The following is a 21,714-nucleotide window of genomic DNA, read 5'->3' as shown; positions in this document are numbered from 1 at the left end:
AGGTGACGGCAGAAGCAGGAGCATGTCAGTATATTCACAGCAGTACCCTGCATGCAGTTCTGTTTGCAAACGGACACCTCTCACTCTTGCATGACCGGCTCCAGTAGAAGCAAAACTCAGGTCTATCCTAGAGCACATCCCAGCGGAAGTTTCTCTGTGGGGGATGAGCTTCGAAAGTAATTGTAATTTAATTAGAAATTTAGATGTGAGTACCTGGTTTTTTTAGTGGGACTTTTTTTTTTTCTTGGTAATTTATACATTAGCCGAGATGCCTTTCCTACTACAGTGCCAGAAGTTAACGTCTAATAGAATTCATACATTTTGTTCTCTCTCATGTCTTTTCTCCGTTACCTATTCTTCACACTTCTAAATTTAAGAAGTATACATGTATACATCTGTGCGTGTGTGTGTATGTCTCCTTGGCAGCAGTCCTAATTCCTTTGGTGATTACTAAACACTTGAGGACTGGTAAACTGTGAGGAATTGAATCTTGCGGGCTGCAAGGTAGAGGACCGGAGTCTGCCTTGCTCCCCTTATGCCTTCAGGGGCCCAGCAGGGTCTCCTGCTCCTGGGGCTCATCCTGCAAAAGGTGGCTGGTATCCACGCAGCCCACCCCGATTGCCTTCCCAGGGAAGAGGGCAGGGCAGCTGTGAGGCAATGCTTCTCCATGGTGCTGGAAATCTCTGTGGTATAAACCCAGTGGGATGAAGGAGATAATTTCAAATAATCGATATTTAGTTGCATTGACCATGAAACCAGCCCTTCACGAGCACTCTCTCTGGCCCAGGGCAGCACTGCACTGCTCCGGTGGGAAAGCGGGTGTGGGAGGGTCCACCCCTGCAGGAGAGGGCTTGGAGAAGCTCCCTCCTGGGACACTGAAGAATGAGCGAGGAAGAATGACGCCTCAGTTCAGTTCACCAGGAGAAACGCGGGAAAGGCCAGCGTAGCGAGGAGAGCGCCACACAGCTGTGGAGATGTCAGCAGACACAGCAAGGGACCATGGATGCGGGCGCCTGCCACCAGAGTGCAGGGTAGAGAGGAGCTGCACCTAGAAAGCCATGGCACAGGCAGCCCCAGGAGGCCTGGGCATCACACCCACCCCCCCCATGGCACAGACAGCACCAGGAGGCTTGGGCATCACACCCACCCCCCCCCCATGGCACAGACAGCACCAGGAGGCTTGGGCATCACACCCACCCCCCCCCATGGCACAGACAGCACCAGGAGGCTTGGGCATCACACCCACCCCCCCCATGGCACAGACAGCACCAGGAGGCTTGGGCATCACACCCACCCCCCCCCCATGGCACAGGCAGCACCGGGAGGCCTGGGCATCACACCCACCCGCCCCATGGCACAGGCAGCCCCGGGAGGCCTGGGCATCACACCCACCCGCCCCATGGCACAGGCAGCCCCCGGAGGCCTGGGCATCACACCCACCCGCCCCGTGGCACAGGCAGCACCGGGAGGCCTGGGCATCACACCCACCCGCCCCACTTTCACTCTGCAGGGAGCAGAGGGGCCTTCATGTTTTTACATTAGAAAGGAATTGGAGAGCACATTGGATTTCAGAATTTGAATGAAGGCAGCTAAGAGAGGGGATGCGTGAGGGTGCAGGGGGGTGGGGTACGCAGAGGCGATTCCAGAGTTAACGCAAGCAAGTAAGGAGGAAGTCCAGAGCCAGGAAGGAGGTGCTGGGAATGCAGAGGAAACGGCAGACTCCAGAGACGCTTGGCAGAAAGCCCATTGGAATCAGTGCCCTCCTAGTGCAGTATGAGGACGGGGGTCAGCAGTGTCTCCCCCATGTCAGGTTCTGAAGCCCGGCTTAAGGGCCTTGCAATTCACTGAGTTAAGGAGCAGAGAAGGAAAGGGGGGTTGTTTCTGTTTTTTGGAGTTTTGCTGAGAGCAAGGTTGGAGGAAATGAGGTAAGAAGTTCAACTTGAAACCTGCTGAGTTTAAAGTATCTCTAGACCCTCTCATCAGAGGCATCCAGGAGGGAGGAAGGAGCCGTCTGCCTCTGAGCGTTCACTGAAGCTGCTTGGTGTGAATGAGGCATCCCACCTAATGAGTTCAGAGGGAAAGAGAGCAGCAAAACTCCGACGTTCAGCAGAACAGGAATCAGGAAGGGGCCAGAGGTGTGAGGAGAAACTCAGGCGGGTCTGTGGCCACCAGAGGAGCCCATTCCAGGAGGGAGGGAAGGCAGCCGTGCTGGGGCCACAAGGGTCCCCAGGGCAGGGAGGTGCCCTCACAGCTGGGGATGGTGGCGTTGCAGACCCTTGGAGAAGAGTGTCAGGCCAGAAACCAGCTTGCCATGGTGTGAATGGCGGGCAGGAAATGGCTTTGGAATATGTCCAGGTTCTATTTGAATAGAGAAAAATTTCCCCCATCACCATGCTTCCCGAAAAGAGAGTGAACCCGCACTCTGGGATGTGAGGGCAGGATAGTTGGCTGCACCATCCCCAAGTTCTGCCCCTTCTCCCGCTCCTGTCCAATGTGAGAGGTGTTGCCACTGCAGTGTATCCAAAGTTCCAGGCATGCACGGCCGCCCTCTGGCCATCGTCAGGGTCATGGATCCTTTAGGAGTGAGGAAGCAGAATGTGTTGGTGTGAAAGGCCTTTCATATGGCCGGGCGTGGACACAGAGAGAAAGCTCCAAACATCCTTGCAGCATTGCTCCTGCCTGGCTGAACAGCACATTCACAGTGAGACAAACTCAGGTCATAATGAGAACAGAAGATCACAACAGCCACATGACATGCGTGCACACACACACAGGCACACATACACACATGCACATATACACCTGCACACATATACACACGCACACATACACATACGCATGCACACACAGGCACACATACATGCACATATACACATGCACATATACACATGCACACACATGCACACATACACGCACACATACACACACGCACATATACACATGCACACACACATATATACACATGCACATATACACATGCACATGTACACACACATGCACATATACACATATGCACATATACACATGCACACACATATACACATGCACACATATACACACATTCTTGCACCAAAATTTCACAAAAACATCATGGGTGAAGATTTCTGGGAATAATCTTACTACGAAGCTGACCACTCAGGCTGTGGCGGGTAAATCACAATATGGATATTCCAACCCCAAAGAAAGCAAGAATGTACCGTGATCAGTGCAGACCCACCCTAGGTCTCTAGTTTCCCTCTCCCCGTAATGCTCCTTGCTGCCTAATGAACCACATGCATCTCTGGTGGTCTGCGCTGCTGCCGCTACACCTCTGCGAACACCAAATGCGCAGGAAGCGTATCGGGCGCAGCACGGCTGCACTCCATTGTTGCCTTCTATTTCGTGGATGAAAACTGCTGTTGATTTCTCTTTTAACAAGTGCCATTGGGAAGAACCAGTGTTCTGGAGGCTGTTTTCGCCTGTGTCATGAGAACAGGGCGCCAGCTGAGTCACTTCTCTGGAATGGACGTTAATGTCACTTGGTTTCCTCTTACCCAGGACCCCAGGCTTCATGTCTGGACAAATGAGCCATGCATTATCTTTCCACCAGACTGAAGAAAGATCAGTTTCTTGCGGTTTGTTGTTCTTTTTTTAATTGCGGATGTCTGTTCAGCGTTCGCCCAAATAATCCTTCCAAACCGGGGAGTCTTAAGGGGAGCGCAGGATGTCCAGATAGCACCAGCCCTTTGTTAACCAGAGAGATGACAGACAATAAACCCCGGCGTGGTGAAACCCGGCCCACACATACACCCCGTCCCAGGGCCAGCGTTAGGGCCATCAAGTGGCCCTGGTAGCCAGTGGCTCCAGGACCAGCATCAGACACTCGGTGTTACTGTGGACAGTAGCTTTGCACAAATTCCTAGCAAGGTGATTTCCAAAATATTAGATACCTTTAAAGACAGAGATGAGGAAGACAGAACTGGGATCTGGCTTTTACTCACCGCCATTTAACCTTCCTCACACCAAGCTTCAAGGCAACATGGAGCGTGAGACATCCGTGAGCAAGAAACCAGGCTGTTGAACCACTCACGGGCCACGTCCTCTCTCCCCTCGCAGGGCTTGCAGTCATCACACTCAAAGTCAGCCCAGGTTTTTCTCTAGGCGTTGTTGCCAAGCTTATAATTTCGCATGTTCACAGCCAAATGTATGTTTAGATACCTTAGGTTGCTGCTGACATCCTGAGAGTGTCTTCTGGTTGTAAACAGACATAATTCTGATCACTGGGAGACTCTGTTCTCGGACAGCCCCTTGGTGTTCAGTGACATGGACTCCAAGTTCACCATCTGATGTGTGGGCTTCTGCCACTGGTGCTGTCGTATGGCACCTCCCTAAAACCTTCCCATTCATACATGGTCCCCGGCACCTGTTCTTCTCCCCTATCTTTCCTTTTCTTCTTGACGTCAGATTCGAAGCCACTGACACACCCTTGTGTTTTCTTCACGACAAAATATGTCACTGATGTTACTGTTACATCAGTTTGGTTTCTTCAGAAATCAAAACAGTGACATCTTTCTTCCGTCTGGTGGAAAGATAATCAGAGCTGATTTAACAGGAACATAAGTTCTTTCCTAGAAAACCCAACCAGGTGATATCAGTGAATATTTCCATTTCCCAAATAAAGAAACTGAGGCTCAGGGAAGGGCAGTGACTTGCTTGTGGTCATAGAACTGGCAGAGCTGGGATTCAACCGAGGTTGCACTTCAAATCCGGACTCTTCCTTCTTGACCGCACGGGGCTCCAAATCCCGTGAATCCGTGTTTAACTGACCAGTGTTAAATCACTTCGGTTTGTTCACAAACCTGATGGCCACCATTCTGCCCTTTTCTGCTCTCAGCTGCCTTCTTCCCGATGTTCATAAGCCCTTGCTCACCGCCTGTGGGGTCACTGCGGGGACTTCTACCACTGTCTCCCGTGTCTCATCCCAGCTCCTATCTGGTCAGCACCCAGGCCTCCCTACAGGTCTTCTCAGCCACAACAGCCTTCTCCTGAGGAACCTGTACCTCCACGAGGTGGCCTCCTGATTTCCCACAACTCCCCTGGAACACACAGCTCGTCCTCTCCAAGGTCCAGCTAAACGCTGCTTCATAATATGCTTAACCAGCCAACCTTTTTAGCATGCAGAACTCCACAGCTGTTTAGAAAATCTTCCTAATGCAGCCTGTTTTCAACAACGAATCTGTTCAGAGAAGCTAGAGAAAGCATAGGTTATGTCTAAAGATTTCCCTGGAGTGTGTTAATATTTCAGAATATTAGCCTGCAGCTCCAGGGGCCTCCTCTGCATACCTTTTGACCAGTGTTGCTAAAAAGTAACAGAAATGACTTGTTTGGGTTTCACCTTCTTTTTCTACCCATCACTCTGTAGCAGGGAGGGGGATTAATGAGCCATGAAATGGCTACAGTGGAGCAGGGTAGGGTTAAAGCAGAGAAGCAATGTTCTTTTTTTTTTTTTAATTTATTTATTATTATTATACTTTAAGTTGTAGGGTACATGTGCATAACGTGCAGGTTTGTTACATATGTATACTTGTGCCATGTTGGTGTGCTGCACCCATCAACTCGTCATTTACATCAGGTATAACTCCCAATGCAATCCCTCCCCCCTCCCCCCTCCCCATGATAGGCCCCGGTGTGTGATGTTCCCCTTCCTGAGTCCAAGTGATCTCATTGTTCAGTTCCCACCTATGAGTGAGAACATGCGGTGTTTGGTTTTCTGTTCTTGTGATAGTTTGCTAAGAATGATGGTTTCCAGCTGCAGAATGGCGATCATTAAAAAGTCAGGAAACAACAGGTGCTGGAGAGGATGTGGAGAAATAGGAACACTTTTACACTGTTGGTGGGATTGTAAACTAGTTCAACCATTATGGAAAACAGTATGGCGATTCCTCAAGGATCTAGAACTAGATGTACCATATGACCCAGCCATCCCATTGCTGGGTATATACCCAAAGGATTATAAATTATGCTGCTATAAAGACACATGCACACGTATGTTTATTGCAGCACTATTCACAATAGCAAAGACTTGGAATCAACCCAAATGTCCATCAGTGACAGATTGGATTAAGAAAATGTGGCACATATACACCATGGAATACTATGCAGCCATCAAAAAGGATGAGTTTGTGTCCTTTGTAGGGACATGGATGCAGCTGGAAACCATCATTCTTAGCAATGTTCTTAAATCACCTTTGCAGGACTGTGGCTGGCTTGGTTTTGTATGGATTTCCATGAACCCCAGACATACATTGTTTATTTTCGCAGACAATTTGTCCATCTACTTTTGGCTTAATTCCCGCTTCAGGAAGATCAGTGGAAAAGATATATTCAGAATCTAAAGTCAGGTCTGTTCCTCAAGGGAATTCTGTATGTGGATGACAATGCCCTATGGAACTCTTGAAAAGCCCCATATGAATCCTCTCTTTTATATGGCAGCCGAATGGCCCAAACCTCTCTGTGCCTCAGTTTCCTCACCCATGAAATGGGTACAATGACAGTACCTACCTCGTAGACGTTTCTTTGTGAGGATTCCATAGGCTGACTGTTGGAAAGTGCTCCAAACAGTGAACCGCTCTAGAGCCTGAAAATGTCAGCTGCTGTTATAGCTTAGTCCCAACCAGGGGCCAAAGCTAATAACCTGAAACACTGTCTCATGGACCTCTGCGATGGGCTGGGTCTAACAGGTCCGCCAGTACACAAATTTGGAACACTTTCCTTTAAGCAAGTCAAAGGGAAGGGAATCGTTGAACAAATCAGTGACTGAGTTTGTTCAACCACCCTGTAGAAAGGAAAATGGAATTCGATGTGCTCTTTTGACATCTTTGGAGCTCTGCAGTCAGGACTTTACCCATGGGACATGAGCTCCCCATGACAAATGAGGGAGCTGCCCTCTCTCCCACCGAGATGAGTCACTGTAACCCAAAACAATCTCAAAATCTTTGACATCACTGCCGCTTGCAAATCTGTGCCTCCAGCCAAGGGCCGGTGGATGCTACCGCCTGCCACCTCGTGTTCACCACCAGGACTGCACGTCACTACGAGTCTGCTGCCCTCATACCCCGGCACAGGAACGGTAAAAAGACCAAACAAAAACGTGTCTTTTTTGGACATAAGGTTGAAATCTGATTTTAAAACAGAGACATTCAGTAAGCATTAAACATCTTCCTTTTATAGCTTTCTCACAGACCTACATTGGCAAACTCACCCCTTTCCTCCATAACCTTTAAGCCCTTGAGTCACAGTAGCTGCCCTGAATTGCTTACGCAGGTCTGGCTTATCACTGACAGTTGTCCTCAAAACACTTGGTTCAAATATTACCAGAACTAAATCTGGAGGAGGGAGTCCTGGCATTCCAGAGCCCTTGCCTCATTTTCTATCGGGATCCCAGCAGATGGTCTGATTTATCTAATCAGATGCTGAGCGCGGGCCTCACTGACCCAGCCCTCCTTTCCACAAACAAGTCTGGTGGTCTCCTTTTTTATGACTCCACTTGAGAGGCCTGGAAAACATTCTCCCTGATAATGCAGGTGATAAAACCAGATCATCTGGTGGAACGAACAATCATAAATTCCACTGGGCGGACACGGGGCTTAGAGAAGAGTTGAGATTGTGGATGATGTTTTCCCGTAGATGAAGGTGAATGAAGGAATTGAATGGAGGGTGGGGGGGACCAAAGGAGAGGGTAAGTCCTCCACGGCATGAGCTGCTGATGCTCGACTTCAGAAATTGGGAAGTCATTATAATGGTCAGAAATGTGGTCTAAAAATAGAAGATTCCATGTGGAAAGAACATGAATTTTGGAGCCAGGCAGAGGGGGTAAATAGCAGTGCCATAATGCATGTGTTTTACAGGCAGCACATGGAGTGTGTTCTGTGTGTCAAATCCTGCAAGAGATGCTGGGGACAGAGTGTGAATGTGGAATGGTCCCTACCTCCAAGGGCCTCGCAGTCCCACATGAAATGTGGGTACAGAGATGTAACGTGGCAGTGCCCTGCAGTGTGCCTTGGGGAAGGAGCTCTGGCCGCCTCCTCCAGTTGTGAGGAGGGGAAGATGCCCCCAGAGAGCCCGTGCTTGAGTCACATCCTCTCGTGCCTTTGAGAGCCGCAGGCATTGAGGGCTGAGTGTGCCATGGCCCCCAGGTTCCAGAAAAACTGGCCCAACTGCGAGGCACTCAGCAGACTGGAGTGTGGAGCACACTGTGCCAGCATGGGAAGGGGTGTGCCAGGGCAGCAGGGGACAAAAAACCCCGAAGGCCATGGCGGGGTGGGGTGTGGTGACTCGCAGAGCCTGCAGAGCTGACACGGTGGCTTGGGGGCAAAGCAGACAGGGCTCTCAGAGCCCCCCGCCCCCACCTTCCCTTCACAAATGAGACATGAGCCGGCGGTGCTCAGCTGTGGGGAGCAGCCCGGACCGTGACGTGGGACCCTCGGGGCGTGGGACCCTCGGGGCGTGGGAAGCAGGTGTTGCTGCATGCAGAGCACCACTGGGTCGAGGTGCTGTGGGTGAGAGGCTCATCTCTCGGGGCTGTCCCTTCACCTGTCTACGTGACAATTAGACACACTCTGTGGCTCCCAAACCTGCCTGTGAATCTGAAGTGCTTGGGGGCCTTGCCGAAGACATCAGTTCCTGACTGGGAGGTGGCTCATGCCTGTAACCCCAGCACTTTGGGAGGCTGAGGCAGGAGGATGGCTTGACCCGGGAGTTTGAGGCTGCAGTGAGCTATGATTATGCCACTGCAGTCCAGCCAGGCAACAGCAAAACCCTGACTCAAAAAATATGTATTACATATATATAAATTCCCTGTCCTTTTGTGGGTCATCAGCATGATGCCGGGGCGTTCACACTCATGTGTGAGACATGCCTCTCTCAAAATTTGTTAAGATGTCAGCACATGACCCATCTCACATGAAAAACTTAAAAAGAAAAAAACAAGCAAAAAGAAAAATACATATATAAATTCTTCCCAGGCTCCTTCCCTTGACTCCCAAACTGCTAGACCAGAAAATTCACAAGGTCTGAGACTGAGACTCCCCGTAGTTGGTACTTTGGCGGCCAGCCCAGGCCAGTCCTGGGACAGGGACCACTGCAGAACGATTACCCGGAACCCTGTTAAAATTCAGAACAGGAGAGGGCCCAAGCGCCCTGATTGCTAATGAGCCCCCAGGTGACTCTCAAGCTGCTGACCGCCGATATCTCTCTCAGACGCCCCAGATGCTCTCTGAGGTCCCTTCCAAGTCCAACATTTTATGAAGCCTTTGGGAAAGTAATCGGTTATCAATGCAAAGAGCGGAGATGTAAATGTGAAAAGTGATACTATCTTGGTCTGATTTCAAATGGCTATCACTGTCTGTAATCTATAAAACTCTTGCTAGGGAATGAGGCTCATGTTTGCATATTAAGGAAGACAAAGGTTGTTTTTGTATCATAATGTATGAGAAAGAAATATTCTTTTATCCAAAATAAAATGAATCTATACTCTAGGTAAGAACTTTGGAGCCGTGTTTCTCTTTAGTTTCTGTATGGTAGGATTTTTTTTGTTAATTATCTTTTTCCCCTGTCTTTCTGTAGCAGCAACACGCTAGGTGAATCTCAAATGCATTGTGCTAAGTGAAAGGAGCCAGGCTCAAGACTGCACACTGTATGGTTCTATTTCTGGGAGTGTCTAGAAAAGGCAGACTACATGGAGGGAGAAACATGAGGGATGGACCGAGGTTTGGCGAAGGGAGCATTTGATGGCAAAGGGGCAGCGCCCAGAGTGTGGGTTGGTATGGAGCTTTTCTGTCTCTTGCTAATAGTGGTGGCTACACAACTCTGCATTTATTAACGACACACCAAATAACACACCAAAAATGTGAATTTTATTATATGTAAATTAAAAGATAAAATATTTTTTAAAGGAGAAAGAAAACGAAGTCAAACTAAAATAACAGATAAGTAGGCAGTAGCCAAAGGAGAAGGAGGACAATGGTGGTTATCAAGCATTTTCTAACAACAGAAAAGGTGGAATTCTATTTAAAGCATGTCCTATTCAGGAACATTTCAAATAAAGATAAGAGGGGAAAAAAGCTGTACATCACAGCCAGTTCAAACCCCCTCCCCATGCCCACCGCTCCACCCTTGGCTCATAACCTTTTTTCTTAGTTGGCCAGTGTGGTGGTTGCTTGTTTTATCATAGCAGAACCAATTCAATATAATACTAACTCCAAGAATGTTTTTCTCTCATACATATAGACTGCTTTTCAGTCTAAATGCAAAATAGATATAACTTTTGGTCCTGTCCTTGGGCTGTGCCACAGATACTGAGCAGTCACCCTGGAAGACAGGCGGCCTGCTTGCTCACCTCACCGGGAGCCCGCCTTTGGAAAGCTGCCCACATACCTTTCCTCTCTGCTTCCACCTGGGGCAGACTCTGCGGGGCTGTTAGCTGCTTACTACCTGCAGAGGTGCATGGGGTAATGGCAGGCACATGGTGCAGTAGGAGCACACCATCTCGGCTGTGAGTCATGCCATGCTCTTGGGTGTGAAGATGGCCTAAGAATACCAGGAAAATACTGGCACGTGCAGTTGGCACATGAAAATTAGTAACCCGCAAGTGAGGTCATCAGTATAGACAATTAACTCTTGTAATTGCCAGTCATCGTGTAATCCTGGTAGCTCAGTAGTTGTCCCCTGTGCTAACTGTCACTCTCTAACCATGTAAGTGGAGGCCACCACCACAGCATCCGTTACTTCTTCCAGGCTGCGTGAGGGTGATGCTCTGGGCATTGAAACACGCCATGTCAGCGGTGCTAAATTAGAAAGAGCGTTTCATGCCCATTCGAGGCCTGACAGCCAAAGCTCTCTGCACATGGAGCCTGTGACTCCAGAATCGGCTTCCTCCTGGCCCCTTCCTCAGGTGCAGTCTGGGCTCTCAGGGCCCTGAACTCATCCACAGTCAGACTCCAAGACTTCTTAGAGGACAAGCAGGCTTAGGAAATCACGTCAGTCTATTACGCAATGATTCACATTTAGGCAAATGAAATGTCTTTATTGCTAAAAGCACAGAGATAATAAAAGGCTTTCCCAGAAAATCAACTTTTCCAACACATGCCAGGCAAAATCATATCCAGACTATAAAAAGTTTGGGCTAAAAGCCATTGAGCACAAGTGCCCATGTGCTGCCTATTTTTAGAATAAGGAGCAGGGGTTTTCAGACACTGATACTATGGGTGGGGAAGAAGAGATCATCCACTTTTTCTCTGCTTTAAAATGTACACCTACCCCAGTCAAATCATTTCAGAGAAAACTATATAATAGCATCTTAGAATTATAGGTGGTATCTTCTGAGATCTGAAGATTTGTCTGTGGAGATAAAGCATGACAGAAACCAGTGGCTTCCCTGACTTCGCCTTCACTCCTCAATCTAATTCGGTCCTGACCCACTTTCAGTTCTCCTGCCCTGTGGGCTGTGCCCCAGACAGTTTCTCGAAATTTCTGTCAGGATCACCGTCAGACAGACCACATTCCGTACAAGGAAAGCTAGGTCTTGATTTCTTCAGATTATTTCCCTGGCAGACTTTTTTTTTTTTTTTGAGACAGAGTCTCACTCTGTCACCAGGCTGGAGTGCAGTGGCGTGATCTCGGCTCACTGCAACCTCCGCTTCCCGGGTTCACACCATTCTCCTGCCTCAACCTCCCGAGTAGCTGGGACTACAGGCGCCCGCCGCCACGCCTGGCTCATTTTTGTATTTTTAGTAGAGACAAGGTTTCACCATGTTGGCCAGTGATCCGCCCACCTCAGCCTCCCAAAGTGCTGGGATTACAGGCGTGAGCCACCCCGCCCGGCCCCTGGCAGACATTTTTAAAAAGCATTCGGCCAGACGGTTTTTTCCAAATGTCACTTTAAAGGTGTACACTCTCCTTCCTTTTCTAACCGTTCTGTGTCGCGTAAGCTCCCTTGCAGGGATACCTGGAAGGGACATAATCTCGGCCACCGGGCAGCGTGCCTGTGATGTCACGCTTTGTCTTCTTCATCTTTGCCTTTCCTCAGCTCCTCTTTTGTTTGTTTGTTTTTCGGTCAAGGTTACTGAGGCATAATTGACATACAAGTCATTGAATATTGACAAATGTATACAACCATAGAGAATCATGCCATAGAGCGGGTCCGTTACCCCAGAAACTTTCCTTGTACCCTCTCAGTGAGTCCCTCCCCTCCACCTCCAGCCCTGCCAGCCACTCGTCTGTTTTCTGTCTTTAGTTTCGCCTTTTCTAGAATGTCATAAAAATAGCATCAGACGGTAAGTAGCATTTCGTGTCTGGCTTCCTTCACATCGCAGAATGCCTTTGAGATTCAGCTTCACTGCTGTGCACATCGGGCTCTTGGTGCTTTTTTATTGCCAAATAGCAATCCCAGGAGTAAGCTCATTTAATAAAACCAGGATGAACACTCTCATACGGGTCTTGGTGTGGACATAGGCCTTCATTTCTCTTAGGTGTATACCTAGGAGTGGGATTGCTGGGTTCTGTGAACTTTAGAAGAAACTGCCAAACTGTCTTCCGAAGAGGCTGCACCCTTTTGCGTTCCTGCCGGCAGCCAGTGGAATTCAAGGTGCCATCCTTCCCAGCTCTTGGCGTGGCCACCTTTTTCTGTGTATATTCACCATTTTAGTCCATCACAGTTACAGCTCTCTGTGGATTCAATTTGCTTTTCCCTAATGACCACTGAAGTTTAGCATCTTTTCATGTGTACAACTTCTTTGGTGAAGTGTCTGCTCAAATCTTTTGCCAGATTTTGCAGTTGGGTTGTTCATTTCTTTAGTATTGAGTTTTGAGAGTTCTTTATATGTTCCGGAAGAAGTTGTTTATCAGATATGTATTTTGCAAATACATTTCCCAGTCTGTCCCCTGCCTTTTTATTTTTAACAGTATCTTTTGACGATCAAACCTTTTTAACCTAGCCAACTTTTTCTTTTATAGGTTGTAATCTTTGTGTCTTATCTAAGAAACCTTTGCCTAATCCAAACTCACAAAGATTTTCCCCTGTGTTTTCTTCTAGAAGCGATATAGCTTTAGCTCTTACATTTAGGTCCATTTTGAGTTAAGTGTCTGCATATCAAGTGACATAAAGGTGAAGGTGAAGGTGTGTTTCTTTACCTGTGGATGTTATTTACCTTGTATTGACACTAGTGCTACAGTCTGCATCAAATAATTTTGGAGGGCAGAAATTCTAAGGGTCCATATCATTCTACCTCATATAACTGAAATTTTTAATAAATAGTACCCAGGGGTGGGACAAATGTTTTATATAGTAAATAAGAAGGTAGAGACAGAAGGTGTCCAATTTAACCTCAGCTCTGTGTTGCATGGAATAGGCTGCTGATAGCTGTCTGTGTAATATACTGTACAAATACTAGCCTTTACATTATTGTTACCTTGGAACATGCTACTAATTTCTTCTTGCCAGGGTAGTCTAAAAATTGCTCAGAAATGCTAACTCACCATCCTTAAGAACAATGAATATTTCTAAATTGTGGCTAGTGGAATTATTTTTCTAGAGCCTAAAAAGTAGTCCTTTCTGCCTTTTGGGACATTTTACATATTTCAAATGTGTGGCAAAGAGCTCACAGAAATTAACTAGGACTTAGGTTGGAATCCCCGGAGGATCACCAGGAATTGCAGCCTTGGACAGGCCTTGAAGGTCTGGAACACACTGCGGAAGGGAGGGAGGGTCCGCCCTGGGGAATGGAGAGGATATGGGCGTCTGCTGGGCGCCAGTGCCCATAAAAGGTGAGACAGGAAGAGTCCGCTTAGGAAGGAGAAGGGATTTCCTACTATTCAGATTTCGGCTGGTAAGTCATGAAAAGCTCATTCTTATTCTACCAGTAAAATACTGTACTGTAGATTAAAAATCCTGATGTGTAGTGAAGCAAGTTTTATCCTAGGCAACATTGTTTTTATCCTTCTCAGATAAATGAAACTCTTTCTACTCCCTTACCCAAGGCATATTTTAAGGTTAATGACCAATGAATGGAAACCACAGGGTTGTGTGATGTGGGGCCCTGATGAATCATCCATCTGTCCACCTTTGTTGAAGTCTGAAGCTGTAGAGCTACACTGCATGTGCCCGTATCTGAACATCTTTTGCCTCTTTTCTCAGAAGTGAAATTCCCCAATTCATGAATGCTGGAGTGTCAGGACCCTGAGCGCATTCTCTCCACAGTCGTGGTATTTGAGTAATGTGGGTTCAAGTCTGGATTTGTTGTCTCCGCCTTTTCAGACTGCAGCTTCCAAAACCAACCCGGATGTCCCATGTGCGCTCCAGCCATGACTTCAGACAGGGAAAAGCAATGTGCAACCCCCGCTGTCCTCACAGTAATCAGAATGGATTCTGTCTTGTAGATATCACTGAAGTACAAGGCCAAGACTGATTTAATTAGAAATAATATTTAACCCACATAAATACTGTGTGTTCCTCTGCATGACCCAGTAAGCCAGACCTTTCTACTGAGCCCCAACTCCACGCTTAAGAGGTTTTTCTTATTGGAAATCACCTATCTCTTCCCTCAAGAATGCCAGGATGGGGGTTATGGTGGTCTCGTGCGGTGGTTCTCAAACTTTTATATACCAAGGAGTCTCCTGGGGATCAGTTCAAACGTGGATTCGGGAGTTCTGGGGCCAGGCCTGAGACTCTGCATTTATGGCAAGCCCCCAGGTGACACTGACACAGACCTCCCTTGGAGCAGCAGGGGCCTGGTGGAGTCAGCCAGCTCCCCAGAGCTGAGTGCACCCCGGCCAGCCCTGACACTGGTCCCGTCTGAGCCCCTGTCCTCTCTCCTCTCCACGGGAGCAGTTGCCGTGGGGATAAAATGAGAGAAACCATGTTTAAAACTTGTAACAACACATCATCTCAAAAGACACAAACAGTTAAACGATACTGTTCATTATCCTGTTTCCTAGGAAATGGTACCTTTACATGGTCTGGTGGTGGGATCAGGCGGGGGACAGGGGACATGACATTATCACTCTGGTCCACAGCGTCTGCTGGCTTCTGAGAAGTACTTTGTGGAAATATTGTTCTCAAGGATGTTGGAGGGATATTAAGAGCTTTAGAAATTTTGAAGCTTTTGAGATTTATGCAAAGATGTTTAAACTAGACTCTTCTCACTTTCTGGGAGTAATTTTTATTTTTAATGTCACTTATCGCAAAAGGAAAGAAAGAGATGAAAATAACTTTTCCCGTCGGGACTTTCTGACTGAGGATGGAAGTTGATAAGGACGATGATTAGCACAAAGGAAAACCCTTGGCATGTACCTGGTCCTCCCAGCTGCTCTTTATAGATGCACCACACTTCCTTAGTGGGCAGGAAATCCTGGGGAAAAGCTCCATCCTGATGACCAAGAGTGGCCTCCTTGGGCCATGCTGTAAATGTCCATTTAATCCCAGCAATGCAGGCTTTGCAATGTGCACAGCAGTGAGGGCTCCATCTGGGAGGACTGAGGTCTAACTCACATTCTGTCCAGGCTCTTCCCGGCCCTCTCTCAGTGGGGAAAGCTGGATGGAATTCTGTGAAATGTCCCATCTCCTCAGAAGCTCAGGATGGACTGTTTAGAATTGATGCCATCTTGACAATCACTAGAATGGCTATAGCCCAAAAAATGGAAAATCACAAGTACTGGTGAGGATACAGAGGAATTGGAACCTTTGCGCATTGCTGGTGGGAATGTAAAAGGGTGCAGTCAGTGTGGAAAAAGAAATTTAGCGATACTTGTGCACACATATTTATAGCAGCATTATTTAGCAATTCTACTCCTAGGAACACACCCAAAAGAATTCAGAACAGAGACTCAAGTAGTCCCTCATACACACATATTCACAGCAGTGCTATCCACAGTAGCCAAAAGATAGAAACGCCACAGATGTCCAGGAACAAATGAATGAACCCATTGTGGTCTATCCGTACAGTGGAATATTATTCAGCCTTCAGTGAATGAGGTAATGAATCCCAAAAACATGATCACTGAAAGAAACCAGACACAAAAGGTCACACATCATATGATTGATTCTGTTTATCGGTAAATCCGTAGAGACAGAAAGCAGAGTGGTGGTTGCCAGGGGCTGGGAGGAAGGGGAATGGGGAGTGATTGATAATGGGTTTGGGACTTCCTTTTGGGGTGAGGAAAATGTTTTGGAACTAGATAGAGGTGGTGGCTGCACAACATGGTGAATGTATTAAAAGCCACTGAGTTGTATCCTTTAAAATGGTTAGCTTTATGTTAAGTGAATTTCACTTCAGTAAAAAGAAAAGGTTACAGCATGCTCCAGAAAAGGGAAGACTAGAGTTTTTCATTCCAAAGTCAGACTCCCTAACCAAGAAATAAAGATGAGAAAGGAGTTTACTGACAATGAAAGGAAAATGAGTACGTGATGTGGTTAGCCACTTTCCCCCATCAAAGGGAATTGAGGAAGGGTTAACGAATGCAGATAAGAATGTGGTTTTTATCAATAAGACGTGCATATTTCCATTTTGGTTAGTAGCAGATGTTCCCTTTGAGTTGGCTGTATGAAATAATCCCACTGGTCACTGCTGCTTATTTGGTTGGCTAAAAAATAATAATCCCACTGGAAAGATATGAATTTATGGGCAATAAAAGTTAACAGTCCCGATAAGAAACATTTTATCCCCCAGAAGACAGCCGGTAGACACTAACAAACCGCAAGCCTCGACATAGTGAGGGAATGTAGAGCTTCGTGGCATAGTATGTAATCTTAAGAAGGGTATAGTCTAGCATAGCCACAAACTAAACAAAAATGAGCACCACTGGGAAGGACCCACAAAAGTTGGAATCAAAACATGCTTTGTTCCCAAACTTACAACAAATGTCGAGTAGGAAACCACTAAGCATTGGAGATGGGACGAGCCTGGGATATCGTGCGCCCAGGGCCAGGGCCACTCATCTTCCGTGAGTCTCCTCATCTAGGTAGAAAGATAGTGGCAATAGCTTCCACTGTAGAATGTTCTCCAAAGACACTAAAGTGCCCAGGCTTCACTATGACTTAGGAGGCCTGAGACCAGGCTGCCTGAGGTGACTACTGATGTGTCATTGACGGGACCCCTCTGGGACACATGGAGGGTAGAGGAGAACCCACCGTCTCTAAAACTCTGACTTCGGTCCAGATCAGGTTGCCCTGTGGGAGATTTCCCAGCTCCCCTTGGTTTGAGGGGACAGGGGTCCCAAGATTCAGGATACATCATCTTCCATCCACAGCCTTAATCTGCGTGAATAGCTTCCACCCCAAAAAATCGTCTTAACTCCTTCCCCTGATGCCTGGAGTCTAACATCTCAAGGAATTGCCATTGAGGAACGGTAATGAATTTGGAGATGAGATCTCTCCACTCCCCTCCATGCTCCCACCTCGATGACATTAACATTGTACCCTGGGATGCGTTTTTAAGTTCCCATTTCACTTCAACTGTGTGGATTGCTGAGAATGGCATTATGAACATTCTGTAAAGACAGACACTTCTCAGCTGAACAGTTTACACAGGAAAAGTTACCTGGAGGCAACAGAAGAAAAGCCTAGAAAAATGGCTCAAGTCCCCCTCAATCTCAGGGTGAGACAGGAATTTGACATTTCATAGCAAATGGGCCTTGGCAGGTAAAGGTGCCATGTGATGAATCAATAGCAGACTCATTCGTCTCAAGAGGAAATCAGGACGTACATTTTTTTAAGTTTGTGCTAGCCTGTAAAATGTTAAAACAGAACTATAATACAATAGTTAGTTCCATCCATAGGGGAGAGAGAACTCTCCCTCCCCTCTTTTCTCATTTTTAAAACATTTTTATTGTGGTAAATTTATTTTTAATCTTTTTAATGTAACATTTTAAAATTTTTGTTAAAATTTATGCATAAAAATTTATGCATAAAAATATGCATACGTCCTCGCTTATGAGTGGCAGCTGAACAATGTGAACCCATGGACAGGGGAGGGGAACGCCACACCCCGGGGCCTGTGGGCGGGTGGAGGGGAGGGAGAGCATCAGGACAAACAGCAAATGCAGGCTGGGCTTAACACCTAGGTGATGGGTTGATATTTTATTGTATTAAGTTCCAGGGTACTAATAAAATAATAACATCGTAGTTACCCTTTGGGTCATATTGACGTGTCTGATTCAGTGGCATTAAGTTCTTTCACGTTGTTGTGCAGCCTTCACCACCAATCCATCTCCAGAACTTTCTCATCTTCCCAAACCGAAGCTCTGTCCTCATCAAACACTGACTCCCCCTGCCCCTCTCGGCCCGGCCGGCAGCCCTCATGCTACTGTCTGTCTCCGTGGGTTTGACTGTTCTAGGGACTGCATCTAAGGGGACTCTATACAGGATTTGTCCTTTCGTGACTGGCTCATTTCACTCAGTACAGAGTCCTCAAGGTTCTTCCGCGTCACAGCCTAGGTGACTACGTCCTTCCTCTTTAAAGGCTGAGTGCTGGTCCATTGTGTGGGCGTCTGTCCATTGTTGGACACTTAAGTGGTTTCCACGTTTTGGCGGTTGGGAATCAAGCTGCCGTGCATAGAGCGTACCAGTGCTAGCCCCTGCTTTCTCCATACCCAGAGGTGGAATCGTGGGATCCTGTAGTGATTCTCTTTTTTAATGTGTTAAGGAGCTGCCAGAGTGTTTTCCAAAGCGCTACACCATTTTCACATTCCCACCAGCAGCACACACAGGTTCTGATTTCTCCACATCCTCACAAATACTTACAATTTTTTTTTTTTAATAATAGCCATCCTATTTAGTTTGGACAAACATTTTTGTATGTTTCAGAAGCTCTTTTTTTTTCCCTCTGTGTGAACAAAAGGAGAGATTAACCACTTAAACATCTGAGGGTCATTTTGATATCTGAATGCAATATGCATTTCCACACCTACTGTATGCATTATATTGAGAAAAATAGAGATAAAATTGTATAAATTCATTTGGAAAATTTTTTATACTGAAAAGGCTTTTTTAAAAAAAAAACCCAAATAAGTTAATTATTTCATCCCAACCCAGTATTATCATTTCACAAAGACATGACTTTAGAAATTTAGGATAATTTTTTTCTCACATTCCGTATTTTCTCTTCTTAAACTCTATGACTTCTTTTGTTAGCTATCATGGCAGTAGATGGTGGTTTACGTATAATGTTCCCTGTAGATTATAACTCTTTAAAAACAAACAAAAAAAGTAGTTTTGAAAGTAACCGTAACTGATCTTGAGTATTTATTGTGATTAATTGAGGAAATTGAACCTATGTTGTTCCCACAGGGTCAGCCTGGGCCAGTGGGCCCCCAGGGGTACAACGGGCCACCAGGATTACAAGGATTCCCAGGACTGCAGGGACGTAAAGGAGACAAGGGTGAAAGGGGAGCCCCCGGAATAACAGGACCCAAGGGTGACGTGGTACGCACCGCTGTTGTATTCCCCTGGCCTCATGAGGGTGGCGGGTATCTCAGCCGTGGTTAATTTCATTTGCTTTCTCCATAGGGAGCAAGAGGCGTTTCTGGATTCCCTGGTGCCGATGGAATTCCTGTAAGTTTTATGGAAGATTGGAATTGTAAATCGTTGCGTGCATTCTAGGCAATACATTTGTGACTTAAAGCAACATTTTGAATGAGACCTCCTTTTTTGTTTATCACATAAAATGTGTGGGGGCTATACGTGCATATTCTCCCCACAGAATTCAGTCAGACAGTGAACAAATTGTTTGCTTTGTAAAAGTCCTTATAGACTTGGCTTCAGAATTGAGACCACTTTACTAAACTGCGCATTGTTTGGGAATAAAAAGCTAGAGTGCTATCCAGATACATGCCCTAAAGAGCCAGTCTTGCGATCTCGTTTGAACTATAGAGCAACCTGCATATAAAGTCGTTCAGCCAAGAGCATGGGCAGAATGAAGCCCTGCCGAGCATTCGTGCAGCTTCTCAAGTTCTTTACAGCAACCTCACGTAAAACAAGAAAAAGAAAAGGCATGGTTTGTTCATGAGAAAAATCTCAAAATGCAATAAAATGTGTTTTTATAACCTAGTTTACTTTACTTCTTGTGGCATAAAAAAAATAAACAAAACAGCCTGACTCACAGCCTTCTTCACAGGGACCCACAAGCAGATTTCCCAGGGCTGGCTTCCTGGCCAGACCTGACCTCAGGGATCAATGTGTTTATCGCACATTCTGACCCGCCTCCCATCCGGCTACTGCTGTGGTTCTGAGACATCTGCTCCACAAACCTCACACATACACACAGATGTGTGTGCCCGTGTCCTGCAGAGGCAGGTTCTGTATCCCCACACACGCACACGCACACGCACACGCACAGCGAGAGAGACTCCGTTCCCAGGCTGCACGAGTAGGGCCATGCCTTGCAAAAGAGAAGGAGGGAATGAGTGAGTGGGAGGCAGTCCCAGAGAACTCATGCGTTTGCATCAGATCTTTAGTCCCACTGTCAAGGAGCCATCTGCAGAGCAGAAGGAGACAGGGCAAAATAGAGGAAGTCGCATTTGCCAGACAAGAGCTGCAAGCCAGTGATCTCGGGGTCACCTGAATGGTGGGCTCAGACAGACACCTGGGTTCACACAGCCCTGAACAAATAAGGGAATAACGTTCACATCAGTCAGAATCTTGAGAAATGGACAGACATGAAGAATCTGCACCTTCCAAAGATTAAACAAATTAGGAAAGTATTTTCATGTTAATGGTCTGAATCTAAATCACACATTTTTAAACTACTCTTTTGAACTCCTTAGAGCGTCTTTCAGTTTTGTCTCCAGCTGAAATCTGAGTTATAATGGAGTGACGTTATGGAAAGCAATTGCAACTCATCTGTACCAGGTTTCCTTCATGTTTCCACTTTATACTCATTTAATATCAGAGGCAAATGTCTCACAAACTAGGGAAGAACTAATCATAATTTGAAGGAATGATTGTGGTTAGCAGGTGAGGCCCATTTTCGACAGAACCTGCTGCTCAAAGGATCCAGTCTCTCTTAACTGCAGAACTCTGATCCTACGAATTAAGTTAACATAAATGTCACCTGCCATAGTAATCAGTTAATGAATGTAGAGTTTGAGGGACCTGGATCATTTTAGCTGATTAGAAGTTATATGTAAGAAGTGATATGCAGTAAAATCTTAGCGTGGTCTCATATCGCAGAGTATCTAATTAGATGTTCAGCAGAGACAAACATTTAACTCAATGGAACTGAAATTTTTCTTTGAAGCACAATTTCAAACTAAGATTAGATTGACATGCCATTTCAAATAACTTAGATCAGCTCTAAGCAAGTAAGAAAGACCAACAGCAGACAAATAATAGAGAAGAATTTAAATGTTATAGTTCATTTTAAGCAAAAGCATCACAGGATACTAAAAATCTGGAGCAGAACATGTGGAGAGCTGTTTTCTCGAGCTGAAGTGCAAGGGCCCCTTATGTCTTTATTTCAAGGGCCACTAGCGTGCCAGCTCTGCAAACAGATGGAGAAGCTGCCCACAAAGGGGGATTCCTCTGGCTCACCAGAGCGTTTTACTGAAGCCCGTCAGATCTCTCATCTGATGGTACCAGTTCAACCAATGGCTGTGGACCTCGGAAGCAAAGAGATGTGCAAATAAAAGTTCCACTTTTTTATTGTATTTCTTAGTATCATTGAGGTTACGGCACTGTATGTAGGA

At 46.4% G+C, this 21,714-nt stretch overlaps 1 protein-coding gene and 1 non-coding gene across 2 annotated transcripts in view; both read left to right on the top strand.

The window, feature by feature from the left end:
- LOC105485298 (collagen type IV alpha 2 chain) overlaps window positions 1-21,714 on the top strand; it is a 198,859-nt gene that overhangs the window by 97,974 nt on the left and 79,171 nt on the right. The window contains exons 5-6 of the mRNA XM_071081045.1: window positions 19,319-19,453; window positions 19,538-19,582. Coding sequence (XP_070937146.1) covers window positions 19,319-19,453; window positions 19,538-19,582 — 180 coding nt within the window. The remainder of the gene's footprint in view (window positions 1-19,318; window positions 19,454-19,537; window positions 19,583-21,714) is intronic.
- Window positions 8,838-8,941, top strand: LOC112427340 (small nucleolar RNA U13). Its single transcript, XR_003018861.1, has one exon. It is a non-coding gene; the product is annotated as a small nucleolar RNA U13 (small nucleolar RNA).

The sequence above is a fragment of the Macaca nemestrina genome, chromosome 16 (assembly GCF_043159975.1).
Source record: "Macaca nemestrina isolate mMacNem1 chromosome 16, mMacNem.hap1, whole genome shotgun sequence".
Lineage (NCBI taxonomy): Eukaryota > Metazoa > Chordata > Mammalia > Primates > Cercopithecidae > Macaca > Macaca nemestrina.
Note: the sequence above shows the minus strand (reverse complement) of the source record. Positions and strands in the feature narration are given on the sequence as shown.